The 24,683-nt window shown below is 33.4% G+C and overlaps 5 protein-coding genes across 7 annotated transcripts; 1 reads left to right on the top strand and 4 right to left on the bottom strand.

Moving 5' to 3' along the window:
* Nucleotides 1–270: 270 nt before the first annotated feature.
* LOC107467540 (uncharacterized) lies at nucleotides 271–3,850 on the bottom strand. Of its 3 annotated transcripts, none has more exons than XM_016086665.3 (8): nucleotides 3,384–3,850; nucleotides 2,577–2,888; nucleotides 1,657–1,728; nucleotides 1,416–1,483; nucleotides 1,167–1,317; nucleotides 988–1,068; nucleotides 803–895; nucleotides 271–685 (listed from the first exon to the last, which is right to left on the bottom strand). In XM_016086665.3, the coding sequence occupies exons 2-8, from the start codon at nucleotides 2,829–2,831 to the stop codon at nucleotides 596–598; spliced, it is 810 nt and encodes a 269-aa protein (XP_015942151.1). In that variant the 5' UTR covers nucleotides 2,832–2,888; nucleotides 3,384–3,850; the 3' UTR covers nucleotides 271–595. The 3 variants fall into 3 exon arrangements, with proteins under 3 accessions (XP_015942151.1, XP_020986988.1, XP_015942152.1); XM_021131329.2 differs by having other exon boundaries at nucleotides 2,577–2,885; nucleotides 3,480–3,850; XM_016086666.3 differs by having other exon boundaries at nucleotides 3,480–3,849.
* Nucleotides 3,851–8,471: 4,621 nt separating this feature from the next.
* On the top strand, nucleotides 8,472–9,924 carry LOC107467275 (putative fasciclin-like arabinogalactan protein 20). Its single transcript, XM_016086317.3, has one exon. The coding sequence runs from the start codon at nucleotides 8,631–8,633 to the stop codon at nucleotides 9,672–9,674; it is 1,044 nt and encodes a 347-aa protein (XP_015941803.1). The 5' UTR covers nucleotides 8,472–8,630; the 3' UTR covers nucleotides 9,675–9,924.
* Nucleotides 9,925–10,121: 197 nt separating this feature from the next.
* LOC107467539 (uncharacterized) lies at nucleotides 10,122–13,730 on the bottom strand. The gene is made up of 9 exons (XM_016086664.3): nucleotides 13,368–13,730; nucleotides 12,934–13,121; nucleotides 12,533–12,711; nucleotides 11,904–12,188; nucleotides 11,756–11,814; nucleotides 11,638–11,674; nucleotides 11,450–11,521; nucleotides 11,023–11,344; nucleotides 10,122–10,738 (listed from the first exon to the last, which is right to left on the bottom strand). Exons 1-9 carry the CDS (start codon nucleotides 13,495–13,497, stop codon nucleotides 10,319–10,321), a joined length of 1,692 nt encoding a protein of 563 aa, XP_015942150.1. The 5' UTR covers nucleotides 13,498–13,730; the 3' UTR covers nucleotides 10,122–10,318.
* A 2,515-nt stretch (nucleotides 13,731–16,245) lies between these two features.
* Nucleotides 16,246–17,562, bottom strand: LOC107467264 (exonuclease V, chloroplastic-like). Its single transcript, XM_016086302.3, has one exon. It carries the CDS (start codon nucleotides 17,444–17,446, stop codon nucleotides 16,307–16,309), a length of 1,140 nt encoding a protein of 379 aa, XP_015941788.1. The 5' UTR covers nucleotides 17,447–17,562; the 3' UTR covers nucleotides 16,246–16,306.
* Nucleotides 17,563–23,232: 5,670 nt separating this feature from the next.
* Nucleotides 23,233–24,495, bottom strand: LOC107467547 (probable ribose-5-phosphate isomerase 2; the record flags this gene model as incomplete). The annotated part of the gene is given in 1 exon segment (XM_016086673.3): nucleotides 23,233–24,495. A coding segment is annotated over 1 exon segment (911 nt), but the record flags the coding sequence as incomplete, so codon positions are not given.
* Nucleotides 24,496–24,683: the final 188 nt, after the last annotated feature.

Raw genomic sequence — 24,683 nt, 5'->3', positions numbered from 1 at the left:
TTTTTCGAGTAATATGAAAAATAACAATTCCCTTAAATCTTGTACTTATTCTTTTCTTGCTGAATTAAGGGTTCAGATTATGGGTAAATAACAAATAACAAAGATACTTATTCGTATGTAGTATTTGGAAATTGTAAGAACCAACTCACCAAGTATAAAATTACATTACCTCAAAATAAAAAATGCTTGCACGTACTCAATTTTAAAGTGAATTTATGAAAGATCATATGTAAATAACTAAACTTTTCGTCAAAAATGACACAATTAACGTATAAAAATCTGAAAATAAGCCTGTTTTCATTGCGATATGTACAAGAAATCCATCTTTGATATTGTTATCTACTCAAGCAAATTTCTCTACATAAATTTTCTATCTATCTATACACTGAAAGATATTGTTGCGATATTAAGAATCTCGATATATATATAAGCAGAAACTTGTGCATATGTAGAACTTGCTTTTGCCAAGTCTTCCCAATAGATATGAACACTTTTGAGCCTTAGAATTTCAATGTATTTCTCAGAAAACTCGATCAAAGAACTTCTCTCCATCCAACATTTCATGCAACATTTGCTTCAAACGGCTAAAGCATTTTCACAGTACACGTATAACATGAGGCTGAGGCTGCAAAACCGTGTGCTCATTTTCATCATCAGATAGTGTGACCAAGCCATTGGGATGATCCTAATAAGCAACACAAGGCCAAGCAAAAGACATAAATTATCACTACAGTAATGAGACATTTCCTGCAATATTATAGTTAATCATGGGAAAGAGACAGGACCCTGCGTAGAAACTTACTCGATGTTGTCGCCGATGTCTCTGGATCAATGTCACTGCTCTGACCATGAAGTATATAGGCAGGACGATTCCAGCAATCCGAAACAATAGCAGCTGTCAATATTCCATTAAATTGAATAAACCTTAGTAAGTAAGAGTATGATTGATGTGGCTAACCAAATTATATTCGAGTTATCCATACGTACCATAAAGAGGGGGAAAGAATAATCCTTATTCTCACTGATTAGGAGGGGAAGAGTGTGTCTTAAAATTAGTAGAACCATGAACTATACATGAAATGCAACAAAGAATGTGACATGTTATATAGAGTAACAGTAGGTGTAAAAGCTACTAGAGTGAGAGAGGAAGAGAGATTAGATTATACAATGACAGCGACCGAACAGCAGCATATCAAACTTCCAGTAGGGGAAGCTGAATACTGGTCATAGTTGGAATTGGTAAGATTCTGATCGGTAGAAACCATGCTGACCAAGTGAGTACTATTTAAGTCTCTTCTTGAAATCTCCCAATTTCCCCTGAAACAAACAGCATGAAAGGATATTAGATCGAAACGACAGAACCAGGTTTAAAGCTTAATTAATAGTGAGGAGACAAATATTGTATCGAAGGTTACCTGAAACTCATTGGAATACGTCCAAATTGAAACAGTGGAGGAGGAGCTGTATAACCAGGCTTGAATTGCTAACATTTACAAAATAAGAAAAGATCACAACCAAAAGACGAGATCACAACTCACAAGTACAATGACTCTCAAAACCCAAATAATCTAGGTAGTACCATTTCCTCACATGAATTTTCGAAAACGATAAGAATGTCGAAGATAAAGAGGAGGAACAAGGGCGATTTTAAATTACCTGATGACATATCTCACAGGTGGTGTCACCCTTCTCATTACACCATCGTTGTATGCATCTCCGGTGGGCATACTGCAAAAGTAATATCAATGTAGCTTAAGGCATCAAACTGAAGCAAATAAATAAATAAAATCAAGGCAAGATATCAAGCAATCACCCCTAATGATCAGGCTAAATATCAGCAGAGTTCGTTAAATATCGTAAGTTGGTACTCGGTAGCAAGTGCCAAATATATCATTCGGCCAACAACACATGACAAACACTGGGAGTCTAAAATTAATTGCATGTATTCTGATGTTTTAACCCTGCACACTATGCAACGCATGCAGGTAAGAGCTTCATGTTCCACAAATCATCTTATATGTGACCACAGACTAGATTGCAGCAACTGCGCCAGCCTTGACCAACACAATGCATGTTAGAAAGAAATATTTCCAAAATCCTTACCAATGTTGAAAGAGATTCGTACGGTCAAACTAATGATAAGATGCCAGACTAATAGTTGGCTAGTGTAATGTGTAGGTAATTCATATCTTCAAAATTTATGCTAGATGGGGATATTAAATCATGAGAGGAAGATCTTTCTAGTTGATCTAAATCGCCCTGTGAATTCTTAACCCAATGCTATCAGGGAGAAAACAGAGAAAAAGACACATGTTCCTTGCTAGACACACTCTTACCAAACACCTTGTTCACTGAACATTTTCCAAAATGTTCCAAAACCCTTATCATTGACATTTCACAATAAAACTTGTCCTTAACTCTCCCAGCAATTGTGTGTGTCTCTCACATTCAGATTGATTTGCCATTAAAATTTAAAGCTCAAACTCCATGGATTCAAATTATAGGAACAACAATACAGATGATCAAATTCACATATCAAAACATGAGTGGAGCATACACACTAGTAAAAAGCTAACCTTCAAACTACCACAACAGAAGCAGGGTGACTCCATATTAGAATCTTCATCTTCATCATGACATATCCTGCATTCTACAAGTTTCCTGGGAGATTTTATATCACCTAGACCCGTCTTCATCAAAGAGAGATCAACCTGTGCATCATTCACGGCTGAGGATGCAGCCTGCATCCAACGATTTTGGCTTTCAAGAGCAGCTTCCAATGTGGATTCAGTAAGCAACCGATCAACCAGCAACACAAAGTGATCCCCCATAGTTGAGCACCTTATGCTCCAATGCAGTTTAAATCCTCTTGTTCTCTTTCACAACTTCTGGAAATTAAGGACACACATGCAAGGAAAGAAAAAAAGAAAAACGACACATGTCAGTAATAACATCTAGAAGCATATTGGGAAAAAAAGTTAATTTTCTTTTCTGGATGCTTATAAAAATTGATGGAATCTAATCTTCATTCAGAAATTGCTAGCCAGGTTCCATAACACAAGCTGGACCCCACAGTAAAGCGTGTAGAGAAAAAACGGCAGAAAGAGGTGTCAATTCATAAAAAGAAAGTTCCAAACTTTGAAGCAACAGCACCCAATCCATCACATTTTATTTCAAGACAAAAAAATAAAGTCACAAACTGATGCAACCATCAACGAAACTGGTTTAATTTGAGAAACTGGTCTGGAAAAAGATGAGAAATTTTAGTTTTCAGCACAGCATTAATTGATAATTAAGAAAAAGGGATATAGCCCAATAAGTTCAAACAGTGAATAAACATTGAAAACATGAAAAAACGAAAAGAAAAAAAAAAGAGAAGATACTCGAGAAAATTTAAGAGGGGAAAAGGGGAAGATCAACGGACCGACCCAGCTGGGAAAAATGGAAGAAAGGAACAAAAAGTGAAAAACTTTACTCACAGAAAGAGTTAAAAGAGAGAAGGAGAACAAAATGGGGGAATCTTAAAAGAAGGGGATCGCATTTTTGTAAAAGCTAAGAAAGGGTTAAGCTTTTGAGCGCAGAATTGATGAGAGAAAAAGGAAAGGAGCTTTGAGGCTGAGAGGAATCTGAAGTTTGGGAAGGAAGCAAGAGATTGAGTGTGGTTAATGTCGAAATCAAAATCCAAAAGGGGAGATGCGATTTTTGCTGAGAGTATGTTTTTTTTCTATATAGAAAATGATTGAAACAGAAAGGAAGAAAAAGTGGAGAAGGAGAAGGAGAAAGAGTCTGTAAAAAAGTGCATGGTGTGTGGCCATGACCGCCACGATTGGAGACTTGTTTTCATTTCGTTTCGTGGTTTGTCTAACTACCATCGCCATGCTCTGCCCATCCACGTGTCCCAACTATATCATACACATAATAATAATAATAATAATAATAATAATAATAATAATAATAATAATAATTTAATTTTGATATATTAAAAATGATAAAAAAATCGTTAAATAATTTAATAAATTTAATTAAATTATTATCTAACAATTTTTTATTACCAACTTCGTACGAAGATAATTGTATGTAAAAAATAATTATTTTTAGTTTTGTATGATTCATACTAACATCATTTAACAAAATGATATTTCATTTAAAAGATAATTTTAATAAAAAAAATTTAAGTGGCAAATAACTTTTTGGCTAATATTCAAAAGTTTAATGTTTTAGTTAGCTATTTAAAATTTTTTATATTACACCTAGAGTCATTCATAAAGTTTTTGTGATTATTTTTTTGTAAAGTTTTGCTGTTGAATTATTATTAGTATAATAATTAGTATATGTATAGTTATGTAGTGTTAATAAGAAAAATTGTATAAAAAAGCATGACTTTTTTCAACAAAAATAAAAAAGCCAAAAGTGCAATTTGATTAAAAAATCATAACCAAAAACATCAGCATAAAGCAATTTGATAAAATTGTGAAAGAATAAAAAAAGAAAAAAATATTATATTTTGTATTTTTTGATTGATTGTTGATTGATTGAATTATAAATTATGACGATAAAATTAAATATATATAGAACATTAGCCTATAAAAGATAAAAACAAATAAAGATAAGATAAAAATAAATAAAGATAAGATAAAGATAAAATAAAATAATAAAAAGTAAAATTATAACTAAATTTATGTATTATGTTGAACTGTATTTATAGACTACGAAATTTTTTTATTGTTATCATAGACTTAAGATAAAAGAGTAATTTAATACTATTAATAAAGCATAACAATATATTCCATATTGAGCACCAGGGAAAAAAAAGAAAGATGGCTTTTGGTTTAATCTTGAAGACTTGGAGAATGAAGTAAAAGTTTGGTTGAAAGAACTATTAGAAGGCATTTAATCGTGCACGTGAGGCATGCTGTGCATGCACCCAATCAAAGACTTTGAGTATTCATCTTTATTTAGACCAAATCAAAACGTCACGCTGTTGTGTTATCGATTTTTAAGTAAGTAATGAATTAAATTTTGGTCATAATCCACAAACACTTTCACAAAATTTGAAAGACCGATATACTACAAATTAATTCTAATTGGTCCAACTAAGAACCAACCTTCATATATAGTACGTATCTTGAAATTATAACAAGAGAATAATTAAATAGATGACGTAAAAAGATATATTATTTATTTATTTTGGACCAAATTTCAAATTTCGCCTCATGCAATACATACCTGAAGTTCCGAACTATATTAAGACCCAGTCAAGTTCACGTGTTTATTCCCCCTGGCTTGGTATACAATTTCTGTTTTAATTATTTTCATTTTCATGATATATTTCCATTTTGAATTGGTTGCGACATAAGATAAGTATGAGATATACATGAAGGCATCGTTTATTTGTTAACCATTAGGAACAACGTGGTGCAGCAATTTGCATGCTACAATCCAAATTAAGTAAAATAGTTTTTTAAAGAAAATTTGAAGTGACATTGAGTCATTGACTCTTAAATAGTTAAATTTCAATATCACAATTATTATCATAGATTGACCCCACAATTTGTTATGAGATTTATTTGGACTGTGGTTTGGTTGAGCAAAGTCTAATGATATGGACTTTCTATGCATGCATGCGTAACATTGTCAACGTACATATTAATAAATAAACTAGTCCTGGTTCCTACTCCATTCTAATTATGGATGAACAAACAAATTGTATGGGTTCAAGAAATAAATCACATTCGAATTATTAGTGTGTAGGTGAACCACCGGAAGCGCACAATAGAATAATATCAGAGATGGTGCATGATGAGCCTAATTTTGACAAAATTAGAAACCCTTGATTCCTGAATCAAAAAGACAAGGTCAGTGTACCAAAAGCTATACGTGCATGTCATCATGTTAGAGTAGTTGATAAGTTTGTTAACTGCTGGGATTATACTTTATTTCAACTAATAATAACCAAAAAATTTCTTTAGTTCTGTATTTTTTTTGGTGGATCTTATTTATAAATTTAATGTTTATAGTTCCAAACTTTTGGATTATGTATTTTAATGCGTTTACAGTCTGAAATTTTTTTACCGTTATTCTTAGGTGAACTTAAAATAGATTATTGGTGATTTGAATCTTGAAAAATAGGTTAAAAATGGAGCGAGACTACTATTAAGTGATTTTACATCAGTTTCGAATGATAGTGGGTACATGTAAAGAATTTTTATGTTTAAGGCTTAGTTCAACTAGTTAAATCATATGCTTCTTAATATGTCGAGTATCAAGATCTGTGTTTCAAGCAAATTGGATTTTTTTTTTTACGCTATTTTTCAGTCCGGAAGGCTAAAGAGTAATATTGAGTTCTATTTAAAAAAAATTTATTGGTCAATATATTATTACATACACCAAAATTCAAACTTCCAAAATTTGTTTAAATAGATTAGTGAATTAATCATTAGACCATGCAAAACTTAAATAGATTAACCCATGTAGTTATTTAGTTGGACCTTATTGAGTCTGGACAGTTGTTATTAGGCCTTCCGGGAATAGTCAAATTTTTTTTGGGCCATGGCTTTAATTTATCATGGGCCAATGTATGAATAACGGTTATCTAATTATGTGTTTATATGATTTTTTAATGTAGCGAGTTTGAAAATTAATTAGTTTTACTATGATAAAATACGAATTGAATGATCTATCAATACATGATAATTAATTTTTTTTATTATCCTTATTTAAAAAAAATTAATATATAGGAGGAACACATACATCATACACAATAACAAAAGGTCACTATTCGAAGGGAAAAAAATCGATTATTTATATTTTTAGATTCTTTATATCATTATTGACAGAACATGCATTCTCACAATGCAGAGGTGAATGAAGAACTAGAGGAGTACGATGGAGAAGAGGGTCAGGAGAAGGGGAGATTCAAAGGAATAGCAAAGGGTGCTGGTCTGTGTTTAACTGTTTATGTAGACTCACTTGTACTAAACCCTTATTTAGGGTTACCAACAAAAAATTATAAGAGAAAACTTATGTATAATTATTTTTATATAAAATTGATGATTAAAAATAATTAAATATTTTAATATGTTTGACTAAATTATAATTTTTAATTATTAATTTTATATAAAAATAACTATTATATGTGATTTTTTTATCAAAATTTAACGATGCGATAAAAACATTTCTAAAACTGTTTTATTAACAGGTCATTGACGAATTTTTCATTTGTATAAAGTTCCCACAAAAACTATAAAAGGACAATTTTTTTCTACAGATTGTTGGGTTGGGTCTATCAAAAAATTTTATGAAAAATACATCACGTTTGTTATTACTAAAAAGTTTGTCAATTGTCATCACAAATTTCATCACTAATTCTATCAAACCAATTCTATCGCTAAAATATAACAGCAATTGATAATGATCAAATGCAATATATAATGGTAATTTTCTTTTCAAAGGCAATATATAACGGGCTGATAATGATCAAATGCGTTACCACCAATGTTTTCCCTGTCGATCTCACTAGGGAACCAATTAGGGTCTAGTTAATTTAGAGTTAATTAATTAAAAAATAGATCCATTAAACAAAAACTTTTCATTATTTTTATTTTTTAAATTTTAAAATTAAAAATAAAAAATATTTTTTAACTAGTTAACTAATGGGCCTAATTCATGTGGTACTATTAGACATATAGGTTGATCAAAGAGAAAAAAAAAAAGAGAGAGAGAGCGCAACGTTAATTAACCAAAAGCAAATTGGCAAACCAAGTGGTTAGCTCACTAGTCCGCTTAAACAAGTATCGGGGGTTCGAATTTCGCCTTGTACATGTAGCAACCCATTGGCCAGCGGCAAATTCTTAAATAGAGCTCAATACTGCAGCGGATTAGTTCTTAGCTTGCCGGGCTGAAAAATACCGTGAAAAATAAAAAAAAAAAGCAAATTGGCATTTGGCAATAACGTGACACTTGAAGATAATACCAAAAAAAAAAGTGACACTTGAAGAGATCTCAGTGACGTAAACAATATGCAAAAGTATTTTAGATATCAATTCATAAATCTACTGTCTATGAATAATATAATACCAAAAAAAAACTATGTATGAATAATATGGTAAGAATATGAGTAGTGTATAATTTTATTTTTTTAAATATTTTTTTATTTTTAATAATATAATACAAGAGTAGCATAAATTTAAGATGTATTATTTTGTTTTTATTTTTTTATGATATTTTTAAATTCGATAAATCAAAAATTAATCTGTAATTAATTATTGTATATACAAATCGAAATTCGAATCCTAAACACTTTTAAATGGAGTAGAGCTAACGACTTGATCCATCTAAATTTAGTTGCTTAGGATGCATCATTTGGCAAGCTTAGATTTCACTATTTAAAAGATGCAGTTCCACCAGTTTTTTACGAAGTGGTAGGTGTAGTTATTACTTACTAGTTACTAGTGAACTAGGGATGCCTGAGATTCAAAATAACTGATACGGGGGCGTTTCTGTCTTTTCATACGAAACGACTAACGAACCACATAACTGCTTATTTTTCTTCGCCAATAGAAGACCGCCACGTTTCAATCACTTTTTCCCCGCCAAATCTCCTTCTTTTCGGAGACTCTCAAGCTCCATCAATGGCTTCCTCACTCTCCTTCCTCCTAATCTTCAGTCTCTCCGTCATCTCGCTCTCCACCGCCCTTCCAACCGAAGCTATCTCCGATGCCGCCGACATCCTCGCCGACTCAAGCTTCGTCTCCATGGCCCTCACCCTTCAGGTTGTGGCGGAATCCCTCTTGGAGCAATCCCCTTCCGTCACCATCTTCGCCCCCACCGACTCCGCCTTCAAGAAGTCCGGTCAGCCCTCTTTCGACCTCCTCCGCTTCCACCTTGCTCCTCTTCCCTTACCGCCGCAGAGCCTCCGCCTCCTCCCAGCCGGCGCCAAGATCCCCACCATGCTCCCCGGCCAGTCCCTCGTCGTCACCACCTCTCCCTCCGACCGCATTACCTCCCTCAACAACGTCCGAATCACCGGATCTCCGATCTACTACGACGGCGTCCTCCTCATCTACGGCGTAGATCGCTTCTTCGATCCAAATTTCCAGGACAACAGCGGATCCAACCAGAAACCTAATTCCAATGCCTCTTGCATAGCAAGGAACCTAACCGCGAATAATTCCTCTGACTCCTTCTTCCCAGCCATCGAAACCTTGAAATCCGGAGGGTACACCGCCATGGCGTCGTTCCTGGCGATGCAGCTTGTCGGCTTATCGGAGCAGAACCCGGTAACGATATTGGCTCCGCCGGACGAGATGGTGATGAATCGAATCGGAGAGTTCGAGGAGTATCCATCGTTCTTTCTCCGGCACGCCGTGCCGTGCAGGCTTCTTTGGAACGATCTGGTGAATTTCAAGGGTGATACGGAGCTTCCTACATTCGTGGAAGGGTTCGGGATCAACATCACGAGATCCAATGGCGTATTGAATCTGAACGGAGTGACGGTTTTCTTCCCTGACATGTTCTTCAACGATAAGGTGGTTGTTCACGGCGTCAGTGACGTTGTGGCTTTGCAGGACAGCAGCAAGACGAGTAACAACAAAGCTGTGGAGTCTTCTCTTTTTCACTATGATGGATTCAACAGCACCGATAACGAAATTATGTTTGATCCCGGTGAATTCTGAGGGTTCTCTCTACTTTCTGTGATTCTTGTAGATTCGGATTTCTATTTTCTTTTTCATTTTCCACGCATGCTTGCTTGCTAGTCACGCCAAAACCTCCATCTGGTTGAATATCAGTCATATCCAAGTCAACCACTTCATTCTCATTTTCTATTGCTTTAACAGGTGATCATGTTCTTATTCTAGATTTCGTTTTTTATGATTCAGTTGGAAAACTGGTAGATAGATAAGAATACGAATTAATTTGATCGAATATTCTAGAAACATGGATTCACGTGTAGTTTCTTAATTCTTTTTGCTCTTGGTTTTATCTAAAATCTAGCATTGAATCTAGGGAAATTTTAACAGTATTAAATATTCCTTTTCCTCCATTAATTCTGCACCGCTATTTTTGAAGAAGGGAGAAAAATCTTCAACTTGGTTCGTAATTCAATCAAAAAAGAAGAGAGAAGGGCCAAAGCTGAAAAATCTTATAAAATAGCTTGTTCTTTACAAAGGCAAAATGTATATGTATATGGTATACACTACTTTGGTTACTATTCTCCAACAAAAGATGTTGCTTCGCTCCACCTTTGTTTCTTCCCGCTATATGTGGCACAGTAAAATAATATATAAGCCTATATTTATACTAAAAACTATTTTACAATCTATACTTCACTACCAGCATTTGACAATGACGGATTCGTACTATTGCGGTTCTTGCTAAATCTGCTCTTTAGTTTTTCTGATAAGGATAGCTTCCCAAACACATCCCCTTTTCCGGGGCGGTTGGCATAGAGTAACCAGAGAACAAGGCAGAGCAAGACGCCAACTGAAATGAGTCCCAGTCCTGCATTCACAATCTTGAGATAATGGGTTAATGGAGGACAGTAACTTGTGGTGATTCCTGCAAATGCATCCCTGACAAAATTGCAATTCTGAAGGTTAAGCAAAAGCGGAGTGTAATGTTCTAATGCATAGCTTTCATTAACTGCAGCAACTAATTGCGAGTAAATCGCCGGGGTCACCCTTCCAACTGTTGTGCAAATACCAGATTCAGATACCTCACATTCGTAGTTCTTCCAAACCTGCAAAAGTTTTAAACAAGTTCAGTGAGATTCTTTTGTTTCATTCAGTAGAAATAGACACTATAGCCTAATGCAAAAAATACTGGATCCAAATCAAGAGATCCAACTATCCAAGCTAAAATAACTAGCATTCTTCTCCCACGCAAACACAGCAGAATTTATTAGGTTCGAGCAGAGAGGTGCACAGAGCCACAGAGGATTGAAACAAAAATAATGCTATATAAACCCAGCCGACCGAAAATCTCAATAATTAAGTCATGTAATGTTTTTAAACAAAAAATTACCATTGAAGCATTGGCAGAAGAAACTTCTTGAGCTGTACACTGCCGCTCTTGATACTGAGGGTCAAAGGGATAGCACAAAGATGGCATTCCAGGCCCAGATTGGTTGTAGTAATATGGACTACCTTTTGTTGCATTTATGTTCGCGGTGCTGTAAATGAACTGATTGACAACATTCGCAATGGTGTTGACTACTTGCTTACTTTGAAAAAGTGTTTTGTTTGTGGTTCTCTGATCAACACATGGAAGAATATCACTAAGTGCAGATTCTGTATGTGGATTCTCCACCCATTCTCCCATAGCCATACAGGTATCAGAAATTGCACTGTGATAAAAAAAAAAAAAAATTGTATTACAGTTTAATGAATGAAAAGAAAGGGGATCGCTCTTGCTGAATATGGTAAACAAGGATTGTTTTATAATGGCTTACTTATTAATGATCATGAACATTCCACAAAGAATGAATGTGGTTGCAACCAGTAACCAACCACTGATAACAAATCTGCAATAACATTCTGAAATCAGATATAGAAGAATGTGGAAAACACCAACACTTCAGGCAGACAGAGGCATGATAAGCCAAGGTAATATCAAGAGGCACAAACAGAGGAAACTCACATGAGGATTGCATGTTGATGTCCAAGGATAGATAGCACTGCAACAAATACAACATAGCCATAAGCAAGAGTTCTAGGGCATGAGTATAAAAGTAGCTAGATTGATTTAAAATACATACACAATCCAATTACTGCCAGCAGAAGCATCACTGCTGCCACAACTATCAAAGCAAGACGACTACAAAAAAAAAAGTCCACATTTTAGGATCATATATGATGGAATATTAATATTTCAAAATGACAAGTCCTCGGTTTTATGATTCATACACAGCATCGAATACTCTTCGAACTTTAACAGAATTTTCTTCCGTCTTCTCCGAAAGTGTATTTGCTGCGGTATTTAGATCCACATTCAACTTGTCAATATCATCCATGACATCAGATGGAAGAGGGATCTGATTGACATTGATAGTTTTTGCAAGGGAGAGATACTCGGTGACATTTCTTAGAGTCTGCACTGTATAATCTGACTGATTAACAACATATTGTAGGGTACCCAAGGCCTCGCCATGAAACTTATCTTGCCCAACAGAAAGAAGGATACATCCCGTTCTGCGAAGATTAAAGAGAATTGGATGTCAGTAATCAGGACAGGTTGGATTCGTCCACAATGAAGCAATGGTAAATAATAGATTTCATAGAACTTCAAATACTTTTGTGGGCAAATAATGGTGAAAGTTTTCAGAGAACAAAAAACTCACTAAACATTTGTAATATGCAACATGTAAATACCAAAGAATATCTGGCAACTACTAATGGAAAGCAAAGATGATTAAAGAACCCATTTTCCCCATGTAAGATGCAAAGAACAAGGCCAGGCCAGGGGGATTGTGAGGAAATAAAACATCCTATCAAGAAGTTAACAAAAAAAAAAGCATTAAAGTAAAGAGAATTACGCTACTGCAAATGTGAATGATATCAGCAGTACAAGACAAATCCTTTGTGAACGATTTGATTCTTTGTGTTTGATACTAATTCCCCATCCACAGCATAGATGAATCCCAAGTGCTAAGCCAAACGAGATGAACCATAGCACAGCAAGAATGAAACCAGCCGCACCCGTGAATCCAACTGACTGCAAATATTTGGTGAAAAATGGTTAGCTGAAAATCTTTGGAAAGCAAAGTAACATCAAAGAAACATGGACAAAAATGCAAGAAACAATACAGGGAATGCAATGAGGATGTGAAAGAATAGCACTCTCCGTTTCAATGCTAAATGAACAAAGCACCAAGTGATTACTGAATAAACTCATTCAAGAACACCATGAAAAGTAGGAATGACAAATAGCACTTACAGCCCAATAATGGCGATCTGTAATATCCCAACCACCTCGGTATCGTCGAAATCCTCTGAGAATGTCGGGTCTTTTGGTCCTGTTTGCCGCCAAGACAAGAGTATCCTCACCATTAGGCCCTGGTGCTGGACCCATGTGTGTCATCTGACTCATTTCATACTTCCATGGACCCAAATTCTCTTCTCCTCCTGAAAACAAAGAAGGAACAGACCAGTCACAACCATAACAGATAAATCCAATCCCATCAAAACAACAAAACTTGCACATTTTGAGCTTCAATTAGTTATGTGGGATCAATCCAAATGAATTAAAACTTGGCACAAAGTTTTGATCTTTCATCCCAAATCCTCAGCTTAGCAAGATCTGCACCCAATCCTAACTCCTAACCCATCACCATAACAAAAGAAGAGAGGGAGACACACGATTAGACGAACCTATGATAAACTTCACCGGAGGCAGGTCGGAGCCACTTTGAGACAGAGCTGAAATCGAGCTCAGAGACATGAAGAGAGTGAAGAAGAAGAGCAAGAATAAGTAAAACCCATTGAAGAAAACTCCTTTCATTACGGGTCCACCGTAAGAAACAGTGTCACTCAGAATCACACACACTTGAGTGCAGTGGCTGCACCATTTGGGGTTCAGAGTGAGGGAGGAAGCATGAGCGCCAGAATGTCTTCTGTTACGGGTTTAGCGCTTTATTGAAGGCTAATTCCGAGTAAAGTACGGAACTTGGAAGATTTTATGGGAAGAAAGAGAGAGAAGATCGCAATCACAATCACATGCCATGCCATGCGGATGGGTGCTAACGGTGGAGATTGACGTCACGAATACCAAAATGGAAAAAAGGCGGGTTCATCTTCCACCGTGTCACTGTGTTGTTATTGCGGTGCCCACTTAACCTAATCTTTAATTAAATGTTACTTAAGTCGTGTTAATTACTACTCACTCCCAAGTTTCCTCATTCTCATTGCACCGCACCTGCTTACTTGTTCTTTTGTCGTTTTCAGCTTTCCTTTTATGTATTTATTAGGTTAGATATATTTTTAGTCTTCAATTCTTTTACCCGTCCTTTTCTACCCAGATATAATATAAGTACAATTAACTGCTACATGTAATATTTATTAAATTTCTATCTACTTACTGTAGATCTTGCCAAAGATTTTTCCTTGAAGGGTTGATTTTCCGTGCGTGATGTAAAATTGTGAAAGTGAAAGCAGAATATGTTATTAGCTTTGGAAAGGAGTATAAGAATAGTGGTGGAGTCTGGACTGGCATCCAATTGCATGGAAACAACCAACCACATGAATTTCTTACAGTAAGGGCAACATGGTAGGAACATCATGTGACGCTTCAAGGATAAAGGATGCATCATACTTGTACTTGTTAACACCAAAACATCATTTAAAAAAATAAGGATGAATAGTTTTTTAGTAAAAAAAATGATTGAAATATAAAATAAAAATACAAATATTGATTATTTAACATTTTTTATAACAAACATCATGGGTCATGATGAAAAAACAAATAAGAATAATCCCATATATATATATAATTGTTTTTTGTATAATATAGTATTTTTTTTAATTAATAACGGGGCTTGAAGCCCAAAGAATTGTACAATATAGTATTTCTATAGAAAAGCAAATATTGTGGGATAGGTTCATCATTCGGTTAAAGGAAAAAAATAGGAAGTCAAGTCTCTATCGGCTAAGAATTGAATAACTTAATTAATAATTATTAATTTTAAATTATTTTTTAAAATTTAAAATTTTGTTAATTGACATTAACGACAGTTTTAAATTAAAACTTATCCTAATTTATTTTTACTTTTACTTATTATTCACTATACAAAACCATAAATTCTAATCTCTCTTTCTAATATTTCATGTTACCGCAATTTCGTTCTCGCGCCGCTAGCGTCACCACATCACCATCTTCGCGTGCCATCGTTGGTCGTTCTTGCATCATTCTCTGCCACCTCATCTTCTGCCGTTCGCACAGGAAAGACAGCCACTATTGCGCTTCTACTTCACCCACCTCGTGTCCCCTCGCTCGTCCGACGCATCCTTGTCGCTCACGACTCCCCATCACTCGCCACTCGCATCCCACGACTCTCCAAACTTTGCGACGCAGTCACCATTAGATCCCTATTCGCAACGCGCGATCAACTACTCCGATCCATGGCGATTCTTCCACTCGTCGCAACACGCCACCACGAGTCCCCCAACTGTCCAAACAACATCGTCTAAGACGTCGTCGCCGGCTACCCTGCGGCTCTTCTTCTCTTCCTCCTATTTGGTTTTGAATGATTTATTAACTAGTTTTTTATGTTTCTTTTTTCTACATTTTGGATGATTCCTTTTTTTAGTTTTAGATGATTCATTTTTCTATGTTTTGTATGTTTTTTTCTTAGGATTTGGATAATTTTTATTATTAATTTTAGATGATTATTTTTCCTATGTTTTATATGTTGTTTTCTTAGAATTTAGATGATTCTTATCTTATGTTTCGGTGCTTTTTGTGTTTTGGAGTTTCAATTTTTTTTTAAAAAAGAAGAATTAGTATTTACGTAATAAATAGTAAAAAGTGAATTAGAGTAAGAAGAAGTAATTAATAATCATTAATTTTGTATTTTTTTACAAAAATTTAAATAACCACTAATTAATAATAATTAATATTATTAATTAATATAGAATATAATTTAAAAATATTTATATTGTTGACTAAACTTCTCTTATTTCTTAGCGGGATTGTTCCGTTAATCACTTAATTTCACCATCTAATAGGTGACAAAATAATTAAATCAGTTGAAGACTTAAAAAGTAGTGGGTCCCTTTTCCTTTGGACAGGAAAAAGTAGTGGGTCCCTGAACTTGAACAACAGAAAGCTATGAATTGGGCTATTAAAATCAGTTATTAATATATTTATATATAAATATTTGTGTTTAATTTATTTTTAATATATATTTATATTTTAATATATATTTTATACCAATAATAATAACTGACTAATTTTTGTACATCCACATATTATTGACATAGTATGATTGAAAAAGAGAAAGACCGTCAACTCGAAATTTTGTTTGTATTTTCATTCATGATGCACAGCTAACTCCAAATTTAAGATGCCAATTCTTAGTATAAATTTTCTATTTGAGAGTCAAATATAATAAAAAAAATGTTATGGAGACAATAATTTTATTGAATAATATAAATAATTATCAATTAAATAAAAATATACTATATTTTTAAATTAAATTTTTAAATTTTAATATTAAAATAACTATTCATACACTAATAAAATAAACATTTAATATATCGATTATTTACATTGTTTAATATTTTTATTGTTTATCTATTCTTTCCAATAGCCATCATTCATCATCATCAGTAGTGTCATGTGGGTATGCTGGACACACAGACGTAAAATAACAGTAGGCACATTTCCATTGGTCTTCCACAGCAACGAAACTAGCTTCTCTCTGTTGAAGCCAAAACTGAAGGCATTTCGAAATCTCACTCTTTAACCACCCATAATTGTATGCAAACTTGTCTTCATCAAGCACCAGTGACTTATCTCTCTGAGACTCATATCTAAGCACCAACTCATCATCATGTGCACGTGGCATCATCTTACACGCTGTTTGGTAACACACCACCACTTCATTAAGCGTCACTGCATTGAAACCAGAACAACAACATGCCTTCTTCAGATCTTCACACAATGCTCGCTGCGGTTCTAAATCGAAATAATCATAGAACTCTCTCAAAGGGAATGGATTGGAAACTAGATTGTCCCATAAATACTTGTAACACATCAACTGAATCCTACCGTTTCTTTTCTGTGATTCTGAAGGAACTGTGTCGCTGATTCGAGTCTTCGTCTCAACGAGTATTGACTTGTGATCAGTGCTATGCATTCGAACCTCGTCGATGCTTCCCACCATCCATATCCCTTGTTCGAAAGCAAAGCTTACTATTGGAAGCTCGCGGGTGAGTCCTTCAAACAACAACTGATTCACGCCATTTATGAAGTTAACAAGTTTCAGTGCCATGCAATCTTCTCTTGACTTCACCTCCACTCTCACTGGTTTCAGAACCTCGTCTCGCAGTTCAACATGGCGATCGATGCCAGCTTTCATAGCCTGATCATGGGTATTGTTCTTCCCTGTTCCTGATGCTCTTCCTTCATAAACGAAGCTGAAGCATTCTTTGTCATCATTGTTGTTGTTATTGCATTCCTCATCATCAAAGAAGAGAGAAAACTCCATTTGCTTTTGGCACCATTCTGTCTTGCTAACATCGGTGACAAACAAGCCCCTCTTGCTCCTATACTTCTCCAGAAACGTGTCAGCTACCTTCTTATTCTTTGAAGCAAAGAAATGGCCATAATCCTCTATGTCAGGTTCAGGAGTGGTGAATAGACTTCGCTTGGCTTTAGCTGAATCTGAGTCAATGGATTTGGTTTTACGTTTCAATAAGAAACGAGGGGTTTTGGAGGATGATCCGGCCATGATGTATTATGAAGCTTGAAGCAAGTTATTATAAATGATTGCAGAGAGCAGTGTATAAAGTACTTTTACTAAGTTTTCTTGGTGGGTAAGCAACTTGTTAACTATGTTTCAAATCAACAATAATAGTCTTTGCATGGTAGTGCAGCACAAAGGAGCATAGATAAAGTGAAAGATGTTGTGAACTTTCCTTTCTTTCCTTTCACACACTATTCAGTATTCACTCTTTACTCTCCTTTTCCTACTTTTTCATTTGCCCAATAGGAATTTAGGTACAATGGGATGTCAAAAGTTCACATGAGATAATATGAGATGCTTGATAATTATATGGAATGTAGGAACAGAGCTAGAACTTTTGTTTGAAGGAAGCTAGCATAAAAGATATAACTAAATAAAAGGCCACAAAATAAAATTAAGAGGAGCCAAACCATAAAAATAAAGAATTTTACATGTAAAATGATCAATTTGAGAGGGTAGAAATTAGGGGTGGATACCGATCGAAACTCGACGGGTTGATTCGCATAATTCGTCATTGCTACAATAAAAAATTCGTCTAACTCGCACCACTAATACATGGGTTTTGGCGGGTGGGACGGATTTTTGGTTTTAAATGATAATTGAATTTAAAATGTTAGTTTTGTGCTTGTATTTAGAATGTTTGTTCGTTTTACTTGAAATTATAATTTGGACTATATTTGATTGATTAGAAACTTAAATAATGTTTAATTATATGTTATGAACAAATTGGTTTTATTATTTTGTTTAAAAGAATTTAGTTGATAATTATATTTATTAGTTATTTAGAATTAAAAGATTTTAATATTTGTGAATTTAAAAATTATAATTTTTTGTCTTTAAAATTATAAATTTATTAAAATATTTGTGAACTTATATATTTTTTAATATGTAATAGTTTAGTAATTTAAAAAAAAAAAAAAAAAATTAAGAGGTTGAAACCGTTTTAGTAGACATCGAGACAAATTAACCCACCAAATGATAGTTTTTTGGTGGGACGGGCTAACTCGTTTGCCACCTTTAGCTATGTTTCATCCTTAAAGAAATGTTTTTTTATCAAATAGATTAGATATCTCTCAATTCTAGATCACACTCACACACATCACACCCACACCATAAACGTTCTATTTACTACTTGGTCTTTGTTAAAATTTAAATTCATGCGCAACATATTCATATTAAGAGACCACGCATATAGCCACTCAACCAAAATCTCAGTTGCACTCGTAATGGAATGTTTGATAATGTATTTAAGGAACTAAAAACATGATTTTTTTCGCCCTAGTAGCTCGTTTTTATGGTGTGATTTTATACTTTTGAGAAGGATCAGAGTTTGCACATTTTATTTGGGGATTTTGCTACTGTGTAGATTGCAAGATTCTTCTACAAATATAAAATACAATGTGTTAAGCTTTTAGGAAGGATTGTTACAAGACTGGGCCAGTTCAGGCCAACAGTTTCTAAAATAGTGGGCCCAATAACTAGTGAAGATATAGATTTTGTAATTTGTAGGTTACTATTCACTAATGTTAATTTGTAAAATAATTAACCATTTAATAATGATAATTATTCTAGGATATTAACAGAAGAAAATAAATATTTTAAAATATTTTTATTTGTATGTAATGACCGTTGACACTTTTTTTTGTCCTCTTTTTTATTATTTTTTTGTTTCAAAGATAATAAAATCATTGCCGGAGGAAAATAAATTATACCACGATATTGTTATTAGAAGTTACTAAGGCATGTTCTAAAAATATTATTAAAAAATACACAATTAAATTTGTATATTTTAATATATTAAAAGTTTTAAATATTTTATTATAATAAAATATATTTTTATCTCTAATATTTGTAAATTTTTTAAAAATTATTTTTAATATTTAGTTACACTTAATTTTATCCCCTAACATTTTTTATTTATATCAAAATTATCTCTAAACATCAATTTCATGTAAAATATTGAAGATAAAATTAAAAATTTTTAAAAATAATTTTTACACAAATAAAAAATATTAAAAATAAAATTGAATGTGCCAAAAATATTAGAAATAAAATTGAATAAAATTAAATATTAAAAGTATTTTTAAATAATAAAATCAAATCAAATTGTTTTCAAATTAAGATTTTAAGTGAAACCAAATATAATTTACAAATTTTTAATAATCAGTCTAATAATATTAAAAATAAAGAGTACATTTTTAAAATGGTATCTCAAAGTTAATTTTGTTGACAAAAAAAACGCAAAAAAAAAAATAACAAATAAGTCTTATAAGTATGTATACTTAAGAATATTAAAAAAAAAAACTTTTTCCTAACAACTAAAGTCTAATTAAAAATTATTACAAATATAAAAATCTTATTACAAATTTGTGAAGTATATAGATTTATTTATGAATTTAATAAAATATAAGGACCTTTGTATTAATTTAGCATAATAATTACGAACAAAATTGATTTTTTTTCATTTGCATACAACTATACAAATATTCACGGCTCAGAATTAAATTTTGCATCATTTACTTATTTAAAAATTTGTACAAATTGATATGTTGTTTTTGTATTACTATATAATAAGCTTAAATGGATTTTTAAAAAATAAATAAATAGTTAATTTTGTCTTTAAAAAATTATTTATTTTTTAAATTGATTCTTAAAAATTTTTTTAATTAAATTTATCTTTTAAAAATTTTAAGTTAGTCATATTAATTTTTTTTGTTGTTGCTTATGACATCAAAATTTGTTAATATAGTATATTATGTGACACCACAATACATACCTAATAATTCTAATTGATTGCTAACATGATATGTTTATAAAATTATATCAAATTAACTCTAAATTGAAAACTTTCAATGTCTCAAGATCCTCCTTAATTTGGAATTGATTTCATTTAATTGCATAAACTTATCATGTTAGCAGCTAATTAGAATTGCCAAGTGCGTGATGTGGTCAACGTGGTATCACTAATGTGTCACATAAGTAAATTTTGACACTTTTGTAACGAAAATGATAGGATAACTAATGTGACTAATTTAAAATTTTTTAATAATAAATTTAATTAAAAAATATTTCAAAAACCAATTTAGAGAATGGATAATATTTTAAGGACGAATTTGACTATTTATTCATAAAAAAGTTATATGCTGATGAGTAATAACGGAAAAGTAAGAGCATAATAATAAAATGGTAAAGTATAATTCTTGTCCTTTGTAATATTTTTTCAAAAATACTTCTAACATTTAATTTTATTTAATTTTGTCCCTAACATTTTCGATGCATTTAATTTTATCCTTAATGTATTTTATTTGTATCAAAACTATCCTTAACAATTTTTAATTTTATCCCTAATATTTTACATGGAGTCAACATTTAAGGATAATTTTAATACAAATCGAAAACATTAAAAATAAAATTAAATATAACTAAATAATAGAGATATTTTTCAAAAAATTCACAAATATTAAGAACAAAAGTATATTTTATTCTAATAAAATATTTAAAACTTTTAATATATTTAATATATTAAAAATATACAAATTTAATTGTGTTTTTTTTATATGATATTTATAGAATATGCATTAGTAACATCTAATAACAATGTGGTGATATAACCTACTTCGTCAATGGCAATGGTTTTATTATCTATGAAACAAAAAAAAAAAGAAGCAGACTAAAATAAAGTGTCAACTGTCATTACACACAAATAAAAATAGTTAAAAACATTTATTTTCTTCTATTAATTACTTTAGAAATCAATACTAATGACCTACAAAACCTATATCTTCATTAGTTACTGACCCAGTATTTCAGAAATTGTCATCCTAAACTGGCTCAGTCTTGCAGCAATTCTTTCTAAGAGCTTAACAAATTGCATTCTACATGTGTAGAAGAATCTTGCAATCTACACAGTGACAAAACCCTCTATTTGGATTTGTGCATCGTTTTGGGCAACGACGCTCATGCACAGATTGTTTCTTTCAGAATTGGACTTCAGTCCATTACACAACCCAATTCAAAGACGCATCCAATTCCTACTATATTGTGTCGTGTGGTTGTTAAGTCCAGAGTGGTGAAAGTCATGTTTAAACATGTCGCAACAAAATAATAATGGGAATGGGAAGCATGAGTGGTGATATCTTCTTCAAATCTTTTGTTCTTTTTGGTGTCTAAGGCAGTAGGCACACCTTTAGTCAACACACAACTGCTCTATTTTATCCATGCAGTTCCGGGATTAAAGAGATTCTATGCCGCCACAGTTCTTCATTCAAATGGATAAGATAAACTATAGTGCCTAACTTAATCACCACATTAAATCAACTTGAGATAAAACAAAGAAATTTTAGAATTGTGTTTTAAAGCAATCTCCTATACCGGACATGTTTTCTGACCTTTGAATTCAAGAAAGAAAGCAATGGTCAATTACAAAAGTTAAAATGGTCTAGATCAGTGATGATAGAACCGAAACTCACCTAACAATTGGGGTCAGCATATTCCAAAGAACACTAGTCACGGCATTGTTAATTAAGGAATTCTAAGACAACCAAGAATATTACTAGTATGTAACTTATTTACTTGGTCGTTGCAAACAACTGCAAGCATCATACTCATAACTTTGGCATCTTCTATGCTAAAGCTTATTAATTTTCAAATAACTCAAGTATGGGCATGATTAAATAAAATCACAACCCAATGTCAAATAAGTTAGTATTGCAGCCTAGTTATGACTTATCAATGAAGCAGTTATAGTGAACGTTTGATCTCATCTAAAATATCTAATGTCAAATCTAACATGTAAGAAAAGTATATCAGATTATTGATCCAACATTAAACTGCAGTAAACAAAAAAAATACATAATATTAAAGGTAGTAAGAAGAGAATTAGGAATTGGTCTCAATGATAAAATACCATAAATGATCACAAAAATGATCATAACTCCGATAAAATATTAACCAATCATGGAAAACTTAACATACTTCACCAATTTTACATGAATAAGGTTATCATGACTTAATCATTATGTATTAATCACGGAATACTATTACTAACAAGAAGCTTTTCCTAGCTCAAATAATCTGATAGCTAGAAATACAACACAACTTATATGAAATAATACCAGCAATTGCGAGAGCTGCCACATCTTTCCAAATCTAAAGACAAAATAACAAGTTTTAATGGTTTCTAATGAGGAAGAATTCGTCGTGAAAACAAGACAATAATCCATTATGTTAATGCTCATCCATAAAATCAATATAGACACGTTAATAGAAGCATCAACCACTTAAGAACACAACTTGATCACACGACATGTGTGAAGTTAGGTAGGCAGCTGAAGTCTCCTTTTCATAGAGTACAAGAAAATGCAGAGGACAATGTTAATAATTGCTCGAGCATTCACACTATTTAATAATCATGGCAATATAATTGAAAAATTTTAATGCATGAATGACGACAATCTTATAGCCTTTTGCAATGCCATAAGACAGTTAGACAGAGAAGTACAGAACAACTAATCTTTTTTCAAGTCAATGAATGAGGATAGTTATGATCTACCTACCACAAAGTGTTTCCACGTTTACAAAAATTTACAAACCCTGTTAACAAGTGTACTTACAATCACGAATTATTGGATCCCAAATAGCAATTAAATGGATGCAAACACTACAGGTGATTTATGAACAGCAGCTACATCTTGATTTAAAGAAAAAGTACTTCAGAATCAGACAAAGGCTAAGCACCAAAATATAAAATCCCCAAATCAAAGAGGGAAAAAGGAACAAAATTTGAATTGGATTAATTCAATAAGTTAAACAATATCAGTTTAATAACAATTTGTGTACAAAACACAAGAGCCATTACATGAACTGAAAATCCCAATTCCCAACAAGTCTATAAAATTCTCTTATGCTTGCTTGCTCAAACCAGGTCAAAAATAACAAAATTGGCGGAGAAATTAAGATACTTTCTCCAGCAATTGCAACTACACCAGGTATCGTATGTTAGAACCCCCAAAGGCCGCCCCAAATGTCAAAGCATCAACCGTTACAAATTAAACTACCTCCTTGACTATTCCAATTTTACCTACATTATTGTTCATGTCATTTAATGGTGTTTGAATTAAGCTACTACTTATTCTTAACAGTTAGGCCAAGTTCACCTGCAACAATAACAGTGGTAGCCATGTCAATGAACATTCCATGCTCCACAACACCGGCGATTTGCAGAATGGAATCGCTGGCAGCCTTCAAATTTCCAATACTCTGCTTGAAATACAAATCAATGATATAGTTGCCATTATCAGTGACATAAGGCTCAGCCTTTTCGCCCAAAGTTCTGAGCTTTGCAACGCAACCAGATTCCTGAAAGAGATTCTGAAGCCTGGAAGCAGTGAACTTCCAACAAAATTGAATAACTTCAACGGGCATAGCCAAACCGCTACCACCAATATAGTTAACGAGCTTGGACTCATCGACGATTACAACGAACTTCTTGCAAGCACCTTCAACCATCTTCTCTCTCAAGAGGGAGCCACCGCGGCCCTTGACGAGGTTAAGATGAGGATCAACCTCGTCGGCGCCGTCAATGGCGAGATCAACGACGGGGTGAGAGTTCAGATCCGACAAGGGGATCCCGAGAGAGAGGGCTTGCTCGTGCGTTTTCTTGGAAGTGGGTATTCCGACGATGTCTTTGAGCTTGCCCTGACGGAGAAGCTCGCCGATTCGGTCGACAGCGTGTTTGGCAGTGGAGCCGGTTCCGAGGCCGAGAACCATACCGGATTCGACGTACTCGACGGCTTTGTAGGCGGCAATTTTCTTCAAATCGTCTTGGGAGAGAATGAGCTGAGAGAGAGAGGAAGAGGGGAGAAGAAGGCCAGCTTCCATGGCTGCTTTCTCGGAGGCAATGAAATGAGGGCAGGGGATTGCCATTGAATTGAGTTTGGGGGGAAATGAATGAATATAAATGTGTGGTGGTGAATAAATATATGAAGATAGGATTCGTGCGAAAGAGAAGAAAAATGAGAAGAGAAGAGAAGAGAGGTGGCGGAGATATGAAAAGGCGTGTTTGATTGTGGAAGTTTATATAACGACAGAAAGGAACAGAGGAAAGGGATGCAAGTGGAAGTGTGTCTCAAATCACAATTCAGCTTTCTTTCAATTGGGGGCAATTTTATGTGTTTCACTGTTTCTTTCGCGCGGCGAATGAAGCAACAAAGAAACACACACT

Source organism: Arachis duranensis, chromosome 9 (assembly GCF_000817695.3).
Source record: "Arachis duranensis cultivar V14167 chromosome 9, aradu.V14167.gnm2.J7QH, whole genome shotgun sequence".
NCBI lineage: Eukaryota > Viridiplantae > Streptophyta > Magnoliopsida > Fabales > Fabaceae > Arachis > Arachis duranensis.
Note: the sequence above shows the minus strand (reverse complement) of the source record. Positions and strands in the feature narration are given on the sequence as shown.